This window comes from Molothrus aeneus, chromosome 17, assembly GCF_037042795.1.
Source record: "Molothrus aeneus isolate 106 chromosome 17, BPBGC_Maene_1.0, whole genome shotgun sequence".
NCBI lineage: Eukaryota > Metazoa > Chordata > Aves > Passeriformes > Icteridae > Molothrus > Molothrus aeneus.
Genome location: NC_089662.1, coordinates 15,309,336 through 15,321,755, shown reverse-complemented (window position 1 = coordinate 15,321,755; position 12,420 = coordinate 15,309,336). Strand labels below are relative to the sequence as shown.

The window sequence follows — 12,420 nt, the reverse complement described above, 5'->3', positions numbered from 1 at the left end:
TCCCTTTACTCAGCACATTAACCTGGGTAGGAAAAAGAATTTGAGAGAGACATTTTATCCAGCAACATTAGGTTGTCTGGGATTCTGCTCTTCTTGCATGTTGAGATGGCATTTAGGTCCTGATGCCTAGAAATTTATAAGGTATCTCCTTCTATAATCATCTCTCTACAATCAAACTTGAAGGGAGTTAATAGGAAGCTAAAATTCAGTTTCATTTGTCTAGTAAATTTTAAGCAACTGTAAAGCAATTTCTAATATTAAAATATACTTTCTGTATGAGTGCTGCAATTTTATAACAAAAGCAGCTGCTCTTTTCATTAAATCTGACAGTAGAGTAAAAGAGTAAAAGCAGAAGTATTTTTTTATTAATAGCTTTCTTCTGTTCTCTTGATATCAATTTGTACTTAAAATTCTTAAAAAATATGCAAACCAAACACAAACACAAACCCCAAAGCAAACAGCAGTGTAACAAAACATACACATTTGCCCTTCAGATTCAGGTTTGCTGGAAGAATAACTACTGCCTAGGTTTAATGGGTGGGTGTTAAGTGAAGTGCATTATTGTCCACAGAGTGAGCACAGGTTTTGTACAGGATGGTATATAACTATACAAAATAATGTTCTTGATTCCTAGTCTGGTCTGCAGTGGTGAGAAGCGTCGACGTGAGCAGGAAAGCAAATACATTGAAGAACTGGCTGAGCTGATATCTGCTAATCTGAGTGACATTGACAATTTCAATGTCAAACCAGACAAATGTGCTATCTTAAAAGAAACTGTGAGACAGATTCGACAAATAAAAGAGCAAGGTACAGTTCCCTGCTAAGTCAAGATTAATAGTTTAATTTCATTGTGATTCTTTTTTTGTAGCAGTAGTTGCTTGGGAAATTGAGTAGTTTTTCACAATAGCATGTAACTGAGGAGGTCTTTGGACTTTGACTTGATTCAAACCTGAAATGCGCCTTAAGTAATTTTCTATTTTAAAGTAAACAAGTATTTATCATCACTTTTTATTGGGAATCAGGATTTTAAAACTGCGTACGGCCTTTCTTACCAGTTTTGTACCACAGACAAGTTAAAAAAAGAGGAGATGGTACTCTAACATCTGCTTGTACTCTATACCAAATACTCACTGGTATGAAGAATACATGCCATTGCCTTTCGCTTCAAGGAAACCTATCCTTTTCTTATGGGCAAGCCTCTAATCAGAGATAGTGATTTTTATGGATTTTTTTAAATTGCTTTTTTAGTGTGATTGAATGGACTCAGAATATAGCCAGCTCAGCAAAGGAGAAAGAAGCAATGCATCATATCTTGGTAAATTCTGTCAGCTAGGGTAAACCTAAGTGATATATTATTTTTTTTAAACCGACAGGTGTATGCAAAACCCATGTTTTGAAATATAGAGTGAGGAGTATATATAATTTATTTTTTTAAACACCACTCCAGCCCCATCTCCACCTCCCAATGACTAACCTCCCAAGCTTCTATGTGTCATTTGGGCAGTAAAGTACTAGAAAAACAGAATTTGCTGTGTGTATCCTACCTGTTGCGGTAAATTGCCACATCTTATGCTAAAACAATTTTCAAAAATTGTCTTTTGTTTTTAAGGTTTTTTTGTACTGTCATTGTGTGAATTCTAATATTTCATTAGAGAGTTGAGATGTTGTACTCCTCCTGTGGTCTGCTTAACCAGCCAGCAAGTACCACAAAATAAAGCACACAGTGTTTTTTCTGTAATTCTGCTGCATGGCATGAATTCCCATTCCACCTTCCCGTGCAATAAATTAACTGAGGATATTTTGATTATTTAAATATGACTTTATTGTACGCATGCACACACATACACACACGTATATACACATACAGGCACGCAGCTGTTAACATGAATCAAAGCCTTTTTGAAGAACAGTGGTGATGGCATCTGAAGACTGTGACCAATGATAATGAGCTGATCAAAGTAAAAACATAAGAGATATATGAGTGTTTTTAATGGCTACTGAAAGACTAAGCAGGTATTCATCAGACAGTGTCTGAAAAACAACAAGAAATGTTCACAAAGCAAGTTCATCATGTCAGCTTCAACTGCCAAGTCAATTTATGTGAGCAAAGACTTTGGCGTTATGTGGCCATGACATATTTTCTGGTCTTAGCGGCCAACAGTATATGAGCCCTCCTCTCTCATTTGTGCTTCTTTTTGCCTTTATTTCACACTCTCCCTAGGATATGGCTCATAATATTAAAATGTGGCTATCACATGAAAAGTTGCTTTATGGAAATGTATCTTTTGGCTTTCAGGAAAAGCAGTTTCTAATGATGATGATGTTCAGAAAGCTGATGTATCATCCACGGGTCAAGGAGTTATTGACAAGGATTCATTGGGACCTCTTTTATTACAGGCAAGTACAAATTAGGCCCTAGTAAACCCCTATGGAAGCAAATACTTACAGCAGGGGAAAATATTACAATAAAGTATGCAATCCTGTAGTAATAAAATAGTATGCAAGCACCATGCAGAAGTATGTTTGAAAGGTTCAGGAATAAAATCTATCATGTTTTCTTAATTTTGCTGAAATTCTCTGTAGAAGGACATGGAATAGCCTTTGACTTTTTCTCATATTTATTTACTCCAGCAGTCATTAGCAAATTACTACTGAAGCAGTGCTTATTTGTACAAGGAATACTTTATTTCTTCTAGGGGATAGACATTAAATGGAGTTTTTGCAAGGAGAGGTTTGTTATGTGTATGTCTGCATTTGTGTTACTAAATTATGAAGCATTTTAAATGAATGTTGCCATCAAGTAAAATAACCCAAGATTAACAGTAAACAAAGGTACATAGCAGATAGCCTTTCTTTATGCCTAGAAAACCAATCTGATATTTACAAGTTCATGAAAGCATTTTTGAAGCTTTGTTTTTTAACATAGATATTGAATTTCTCTTTCAGTTAAGAACATACAGTATTTGGCTAGCTCCTCCTATCTCATCACTTGATAGTGGAAATGTCTTCATGTTCATGACTTGCTGCTTGTTCCTACTGAATTCTTGTTTCAATTTGCTAACTATTGAATTAACGGTACAAATTCGTGATCTAGTGTTCATATGAATCAAGAATGAAACAAGAAGGCTGGTTATGAATGTGAAAGCTGAATGGAATATCACATGGACATATTAATTATTATTATTATGTAAATAACTCCCTACCATACGCATTTTTCCTCAAAGAAGAATTTAAAACTCCATCTCTATCCTTGAAAATAAGTGAATATATTATAAATTCACATTTATCACATGCACTTTTAAAATTAAATTATGTTGAGCATTAATCGGTCCGTTTTACACGATATGTTGTCATGTTAATATTTAGGCATTGGACGGCTTCCTCTTTGTTGTAAATCGAGATGGGAACATAGTATTTGTATCAGAAAATGTCACACAGTATCTGCAGTATAAACAAGAAGATTTGGTTAATACAAGTGTGTATGGTATCTTGCATGAAGAGGACCGGAAGGACTTTCTTAAAAACTTACCTAAATCTTCAGGTAGTAAAAGTTTATCTACTACACTTAGTAGACTATTTGAAAACAATCAAAGAAGACAAAAATAACCTTTCAAAACATATTAGTTATATAAAGAATATTTTACTACAAGAATATCTTAATCTTGATAAATACTACTGTGTTTTTACAGTAGCATGCTATCAGAAATAAATGTGCTAGAAATTCACACTTTACTTTAGCCTTTGAATTTTGTTTAGCTATAACTTTAAAAGAGCGACACTAAAGGAATACCTTCCCTAGTACCACAAGGCTGACTGAAGGAACTGCTTGTTTTTAAAATATGTGAATGACTTTCCAGCACTCCATCAAGTGACTTAAAGTGTCATGCAAAAGAAAGAGTGCTTTTTACTTGGTTCTCAATATTCCTATTTTTATACCAAGCTATATTGATGGTATATTGAGAAGGCATCTTAAAATAGCCTTTATTGTCTGTAATCTAGGAACAGGGTATCTAAATTAAGAACAATCAGTTATGAGTTGATTGTATCTGAAAATCTGTATGAATTCTTACTGTGTTCTTTTAAGTTAATGGAGTTTCTTGGAGTAATGAAGCACCTAGACAGAAGAGCCATACATTCAATTGCCGGATGATGGTGAAAAGCTCTCATGACCTCTTTGAAGATGTAGGCAGCTACCAGGATATTCGTCAAAGATATGATACTATGCAGTGCTTCGCTTTATCACAGCCAAGAGCTATGATGGAAGAGGGGGAAGGTAGGAATTTTTGCAGAATTGTCATGCATAGAAATTTCTGTGAAAAGCTCTTTGATGTTTAGCAAACCATTTTCAAGAATGCAGCAGCTTTAATCCTTACTCTCTGTACTTCCATTGTAACAACAAAAAATACTTCAGCTATTTTATTAGATTCTTCAACACAGTAAAACATGAGATGATGAAAGAAGAAACATTCTTTTTTAAATACAGATTTGCAATCCTGCATGATTTGTGTGGCGCGTCGTATCACAACTTCAGAAAGGGTATTTCCAGCAAATCCAGAGAGCTTTATTACAAGACATGATCTTTCAGGTAGGAAGTATACCCAGGAGGAAGGTATGAAGGAGTCTTCTTTGTCCATGTGCTCTTGTTTCAAATAAATGGAGTGTGTATGCTGTATATGGAGTGACTAACAGAATTCATACTGAGAATTCCCAACTACTTTTTACAATATACCATTGTTGGTAGTGAGGTGTAATAAAACCTGTGGGAAGCATTTTCTTCTCTATGTTGCTTTTTGGTAGGTTGGTAAAAAGCATTACTTGTGCTTTAGCTAGCATTTCAAGTGGTTGTCGTTCTGCTTTCCTTTACGCGGAAGATGTATTTTAGGTCATAACTGGAAGTCATTTAGGACTTCCTAAAAGACTGGAAGTCCTTTAAAAATGCTTATATTTTTATACAATACATGAGCTAATGTTTAAAGTTATGGCTTATGCTGTTTAAATTGAAAGAGTTGTATAATCTAAATGGGACTTTGTGTTTACGATGTTCGTTTGATGTAGTTGGTTGCTATTTTTTAAAATTTTACTCTGTGTGCATCCCTTAGGTGCCTGTAACCAGAGATGAAAGTTACTGTTTTCTAAAGCTCTGACATTGACCTGTGGGGGATTAACTTCCTCTTAGTTACATAAATTCCTTTGAATAGTGATGCTTTAACAAGCAGCATCATATTCTTATATGGCAGATAGTTCATAAATGTAACTTCTGCATGTTCAGAATTTGGTGATTAAAAGGGTTATATTGGAGCCTTAGGAAATGTACCATATTTATACAAAAAGAATTGTCACAGTCATAAAGGGTTCAACTTGTATATTTTCTTTCCTGTTAAGGCAAACTTGTCAACATTGATACAAACTCATTGCGATCTTCCATGAGACCTGGCTTCGAAGATATAATTCGTCGCTGTATTCAGAGGTTCTTATGCCACAATGACGGGCAGTCATGGTCAAATAAACGCCACTATCATGAAGGTAAAAATCAGTTTACAATGTTTGGGTCATTACATTGCTTCTCCTAGGGACTGTAATTTTTGCTGAAAATAAAAGCTAAATTCTGCCTGTGTTCCTTTTTTTCCATGGTTTTTGTTAATTACTGTGATTCATTTACAAGCTGAAGGAGGATGACCTCCTGAGAATGAGGAATTCTGCTGGAAGTTGTTTGGATTTTTTCAATGTGATTGTTTTGGAAATTAATGTGGAAAATACCAGATACATGATCTGGGATCCTCAAGGAAGCTATTTTTCCACAGCAATGACAGAGACAATGATATTTCTATAATGATATGTCATTTTTAATTATCATTACTTTGTTATTTTCTGGTTAAATAACAAATGGTATTTATTTTGGTATGTTAGTTTGATGATATTTTATTTCACTCTTTCCTTTGATAAAGAACCACTCTCTGAAAGTGATAACAGTTGTGTTGATGCTTTTTTCTTATTCTCAAGACACAGGGCTCAAAATATTTTCAGTGTTCCAGTGCCACATATTTTGTAATGCTAATTTGATAACCTTGATAGATAAGTGAAGTACAGCCACAGTCTTCAGTAAGAAAGATAATGTTTCCTAATTATTCCAAACTCTAGTCTTTTTGAAGGATTTACAAAGTAATTCAAGCACAGGAGATGTTACATAAAGAGAAACTCATACTGTCAGCAAATAGATTTTCTATTCCATTGAAAGTTCTTCAACATAACTGATCAATGAATCCTAAATTAACACGAGACTTGAAGCTCAACTGAAAACCAATAGTTTCCACAATTGTTTGATTGAAGCAAACTTAAAAATTCTTCCCCAAGCAGGAGCCAGGGGCTCTATAATCTAGCCTTGGAAATCTGTTAACAAATGCAGAACTTTGCCAGTTGTGTCTGGTGAGCACAAAATATTACAGCACCAAAATAATCTTGTTTGCTTTTATCTTCCCTCTATTGATAGAGGAGAAATAGTGGAATACTTCCTTTTTCTCTGTGTATGTTTTGAGTGGGTCTTATTTATTTGTTTGTTTGTTTGTTTGTTTGTTTGTTTGTTTATCCATTCATTTATTCATTCATTTCTTTATTCATTTATTTATTTTTAAAGTTTTTTGTGTTTTGGGGGGGTAATCTTCAGTAAATGAAGGGTATTATGTCAAAAATATAATTAATACTAATAATTATTGGGATTTTAAATATTAACTATATTCGTGTATTCCCTTTACAGCTTACACACAAGGTCATGCTGAAACCCCATTGTATAGATTTTCTTTAGCGGATGGTACAATAGTGACAGCACAAACGAAGAGTAAAATGTTTCGAAATCCTGTAACTAATGACCGCCATGGATTTGTCTCTACCCACTTTCTTCAAAGGTGAACTTAGTAGTATCTGTTTATAATTTAAGTGTCACAGTTTAAAAAAAATACATCTGACCTTGAAGACAACCTGAGAAAAATAGCATTCTAAAATATTTTACCTGATTAAAACTCAGATGGGGAATAATTTGGGAAACTGAGCTGCATAGCATACAAATAAATGTATAAACCTCGCAGAGGCCCATTTTAACTATGTGCAGAAAGACAGTCAGAGTCAAAAGAGAATTTTTTACTCAATACCCGCTCAAAACCTGTGTTATGTTTATATTAGTCTTTTGTGGTAGCATTGATGAAACACTGGAAATAGAGATGCTCAGTCATGTGCTTTTGCAGACCAATTAAAAAGACAACAAAACCCTCTCAGATACATAATCCATAACTGAAATGTACCTTAGGTAGTATTTCTTATGATCTGTTATTGTTCTTTGCAAAAATAATTGAAATGTCACTTTGGAGGGAATCTGCCTCCTTCTGGCATTAGAGTGCCTCCAGGTGCTGAAAAATTAGTAACTGAGCTTGTTCAGGGTCACACACTGTTAATGTGCCCAGTAGAAGGGTGTCAGGCATTGACTCAGGAAGGGAATGAAAGAAGGAGGATCTTTAAATGGATAAATCTGATTAATAATCTGATCGTTGATAAAAGCTTTTTGAGACAGTGATACTGTATGTGATTATAACTCAAAGCCTTCAAAGGATCAAACATTTCTGTAGTGAATAAATGAATGTCATGGCTTAGTTCTGCTTTTGTGGAAGCTTGAATTCTTGCTGCTCTTTTTTGGAAAAATATTTGGGCAATTAATTAATAATGTATTTGTACCACATGATTCCAAATAAGGTTTTAATTTGTTTTCTTTGGGTTTCTGGGGCTGATGTTGAATTTACAGAGAACAAAATGGATATCGGCCAAATCCTAATTCTGTTGGGCAAAACATCAGGACAACTGTGACTGGAAACACAAATTCTGTTAATGGTCTTATGAACATGTCACCTGGTCAAGCCATGCCAATGCAGAACAGAAACTATGGGATGGGAGATCCCAATGCAGTGGGTCAGCTCACCAGCGCTCGATTTGGAAGCCCTGGGAATATGGGGCCAGGGAACTCTGGAACTGGCATGCAGTCCTCTGCTTATCAGAGTAACAGTTTTGGGTTAAATATAAGTAGCCCACCACATGGCAGTCCTGGCTTAACTTCCAGCCAACAGAATCTAATGGTATCTCCTAGGAATCGAGGGAGTCCAAAAATGAGTTCACACCAGTATTCTCCAGTTACAGGTATTTTATTTTTGCTAAAAGCTCTTTTTTTTTAAGCTATTTTTTCTCACTTTTATCTGAATTCCATCTTTCATCCATTTTAACTGTTCTATATGACCCTATATGTGTTACTTGAATGTAGTATACCTGACTTCATGTATTAACTCAATGTGGCAATCAGACATAATCCAAAGGAAGAGTGTATACAGGCAGTACTGTAATCTAATAAATTTGATCTCTGTCACATGATACAGGTATGCACTCGCCTATGGGATCTGCCAGCAACACTAGCAACAGCACTTTTTCTAGCAGTTCTCTTAGTGCTCTGCAAGCCATTAGTGAGGGTGTTGGAAATTCCCTTTTATCAACACTTTCTTCACCGGGTCCAAAATTGGATAATTCCCCAAACATTAGCGTAACTCAGCAAATTAAAACAGGTACCCAGGACTCCAAAAGCCCTTCTGGTTTGTATTGTGAACAAAACCAAGTGGAAAGTTCCATCTGCCAGTCAAACAGCAGAGATCTCTTTAGTGAAAAAGATAGTAAAGAGGGAAATCTGGAGGCATCTGAAAGTCAGAGAGGACCATCTGAGAGCAAAGGGCATAAAAAACTCCTTCAGCTACTTACGTGCTCCTCAGATGAAAGAGGACATTCTACAGCATCAAACTCACCTTTAGACTCAAATTGTAAAGAATCTTCTACCAGCGTTACCAGTCCTTCAGGAGTTTCCTCATCAACATCTGCTGGGGTATCTTCCTCCTCAAACATGCATGGGTCGCTCCTGCAAGAGAAGCACAGGATTTTACATAAATTGTTGCAGAATGGTAATTCTCCAGCAGAGGTGGCCAAGATCACAGCTGAAGCTACTGGTAAAGACACATATCACGATGCTAGTAACACAACCTCCTGTGGAGAAGACACTGTCAAGCAGGAACAACTAAGCCCAAAGAAGAAAGAAAACAATGCTTTACTAAGATATCTACTAGATAAAGATGATATTAAGGAACCGCTTTCCAAAGAGCTGAAGCCTAAAGTAGAAGGTGTGGATAATAAGATGGGACAATGCACAAGTTCTGCAATTCCCACTTCAAGCCAAGAAAAAGAGATGAAAATAAAAATGGAGCCAGCAGAGGAGGTACGGTATAATGTAAAATGATGTCAGTAAGCTAACCAATATTTTATTATTAAGTGAATGACTAAATATAGAACACTCTACAGTGTGCATGTGGAAACATTTCTAAAAAGGTTCTGTGCAAATGATGTGAAACAATAAACTTGGATTTAATTGTGAATGAAAAAGCACTAACAAAAAGAACTACAGGATATATATATATATATATATAATATATATAAAATTACCATTTTTTATATATATATATATATAAAACCAAATCTGATGTCCTGAGGTCCTGGACTAATGTTTTTAAGTTATGGTATGATTACGGTAATATTTGCACGTTATTCCTTAAAATTAGATCTTAGCACATATTTGATTTTATGGCTTAGTAGGAAATGGGCCCGTAACTGCTTCTGTACTTAGTTGGCAATGCAAGAGCAAAAGGTAAAACATGATTTTGTTTTGAAAATATAAACAATACACAAAAATGTGTAATACTTGAAATAGCAATGATTTGGTTTAGTTCATTCATTGGTTTTAGCACTCTTTTTCTTTCTTTAAATGAGGGAATATGTTCTTCCAAATATATATATATATCTCCACCATTCAAATAAATACATAATAAAATGTATAAATGTATATATAATTTGTATAAATAAATACAAATAAATAAATTCTAGAGATGGAATTCCAAGAAATGTCAAGATGCAGAAAACCAGCATCACAGAGCAACTATTCTGAAATCAGCAGTACACTTGTTAGGAACAGATGTTCTTAAAATTATAATCTGTATATAATGGTTTTGTATTTAAGTCCTAAGATTTGGAACTTCCTAGTAAACTGGTCAGTACTTTGTAGTACTGGTCAGTATGGCAGAATTTACTGAAGATATATAGATTTCTTAGACCTTGAATTTCCCAAATCAGTAATAACTGGGTAAATAGAAAAAAAAAAACAAAAAACCAAAAAAACCCAACAAAAAACCAAAAAACCAAACCAAAACAAACAAAAAAAACCCCAAAACCAAACAAACAAAAAAAACCCACCACTTTTTTTTTTTTTGTATTAGCTACTGGCTGACTATAATAAAACACCTTATAACATTGTTTGAGTACTACTTATGGAAAAGTCAGTATCAACTCTGTAGTAGTACACAACATGTAGTTTTAGTACTTGCTTCTGAGATGTAATTAAGGTATTCAGAGAAGCTTCTTTCATGAAGATGTTGATCCACTATATATGAATTATTTTCTATTGAAGCTCTATCTGATTTAAATACAAATTTGTAAAGAAAGTTAGGGCTCCAACTGACTGGAAAAACCTGTGCCTAATTTTCATGTCTTGTAGTGTTCACGATTAGCTCTTTGTGTATGATAGATACATTATTTATCAATGAATGGTACACATTCTCAATGTTCACTATCATTAGTGTTTTTATCTTTGTAACTTGTGATGTTTGAAATATTTATATTCAGAAGTGCTTTTCATTTTCATGATGTGTGTTTTCTGCTAATTCTCAAAATTACCTAAAGAAAATACTCTAAAAAAAAGTTATCTAAATGGTATCTGAATTTCTTTGGAAGTGAAAAGGTAGCTCCAGATAGCGTCAGTGAATTAAAACATTTGTCTCCCAGTCATATTCTTTAAGATTAGTGAGGATGTAAGTAAAAATTGAAGTATAGCCACATGAGAGTAAATAACCTTGGTGTTTTACTGCATCATTTTCAGATGAATGGAGACTTGGATAATTTGGATGCAATTCTAGGTGATCTTACTAGTTCTGAGTTTTACAATAATGCTATCTCTGCAAATGGAAATAACCCTGGAACAAAGCAAGCATTATTTCAAGGAAATGCCCTGTTGGGTAAGGAATTAAATCTACCCCCTGGGTTTTAAAAGTAGGATTTTCTTCTTACCTGATGTAAACATAATGCATCCTCATACCCTTAGAGAATACCTTCTTCATCTCCTACATCTTCAAGGACAAATGTAATGCAAAATAGCTAATTATGCTTTCATAAACTATTATGTACACTATTAGCTGTCTTGACAGCACTCGCCATAACATTCAGTTCCTTGTTTTATGATTTATTCTGGCTTTGTCTAATGTAGATTTCTCAGAGACAAGTCATCAAGAAAGATGTTTTGTGAGCTGTAAATTAAAATTGAGCATTTTTATCCCTCGCTGATGACTAGGGATATAATATGGGATTGGTGACAAGCTTTTAATTTCTTTCTTATTCTGTGTGAAAATATCTTGTGGCCAGTAAATTCTAATCACTACGCCTCCTTGCCATCAAAAGGAATGCCCTTCCTCAGTAGGAGGGGAGGATAACCTAGCTGATAAACCAGCATCATGGCAGTCGTTGCTTTCTTTCATGACACTGGTCATCTCTTGGTTATATAGGGCAATGGATTGCTGAGAAAAGCAAAGGAGGTGAAGCATGGGTAATGAAAAATATAAAACCAGGTACAAGAACACGTAAGGCCACTGGCACCATTGGCTGTGAAGCACAGTAGGTTAATTGTCCAGAGAGGACACTGTGCTCAGGAACTCACCATGTCATTACAGAACTTAAATTAAAAGGGAGTTCTTTTTTTTTGTGTAGGGCCACAGGGAACTGCCTTTGCCTTTTTTGCAAAAGGTCCTAACTATGTATTCAAAATGGGAATTTTTGTTGTGAAAACATAGCCAACATAACTGTTCCTGGCTTGCTTAAGATCAAGTGTATGAGTTTATAAAGAGACTAATTTTAGTCTTTAATAGCATATTTTATTTAAAATGTACAGTTGCATGCATCTTTTAATTCTTTAACAGGTGTGAAGAGTCCCCAGTCTGTGCAGACTACTCGCCCACCTTTTAACAGAGCCATGTCTTTAGACAGCCCTATGGGCTCAGGTGCTTCAGTGAGGAATGTCAATGCATTCTCCATGTTACAAAAGCAAAACTTGATGGGTGGAAGTCCAAGAATGATTGAAAACCAAGAAAATTTTGGAGCAAATCTGGGTTTGTTGGTTGTATACAAACAGCTGTCATTGTAAAGGAAATAGCTTTAATGTAAAAAAAGTTGCTAGACTAAAATACAAATTTCAGTTAGAAGAAACTTTAACATTAAAGAATTTTAATTTTACCATCATTAATACTTCTG

The 12,420-nt window shown here is 34.7% G+C and overlaps 1 protein-coding gene across 1 annotated transcript in view; it reads left to right on the top strand.

Moving 5' to 3' along the window:
• NCOA3 (nuclear receptor coactivator 3) overlaps positions 1 to 12,420 on the top strand; it is a 56,844-nt gene that overhangs the window by 33,083 nt on the left and 11,341 nt on the right. The window contains exons 5-15 of the mRNA XM_066561905.1: positions 635 to 807; positions 2,297 to 2,397; positions 3,367 to 3,541; positions 4,085 to 4,273; positions 4,484 to 4,585; positions 5,383 to 5,523; positions 6,752 to 6,899; positions 7,787 to 8,175; positions 8,409 to 9,289; positions 11,000 to 11,135; positions 12,090 to 12,278. Coding sequence (XP_066418002.1) covers positions 635 to 807; positions 2,297 to 2,397; positions 3,367 to 3,541; positions 4,085 to 4,273; positions 4,484 to 4,585; positions 5,383 to 5,523; positions 6,752 to 6,899; positions 7,787 to 8,175; positions 8,409 to 9,289; positions 11,000 to 11,135; positions 12,090 to 12,278 — 2,624 coding nt within the window. The remainder of the gene's footprint in view (positions 1 to 634; positions 808 to 2,296; positions 2,398 to 3,366; positions 3,542 to 4,084; positions 4,274 to 4,483; positions 4,586 to 5,382; positions 5,524 to 6,751; positions 6,900 to 7,786; positions 8,176 to 8,408; positions 9,290 to 10,999; positions 11,136 to 12,089; positions 12,279 to 12,420) is intronic.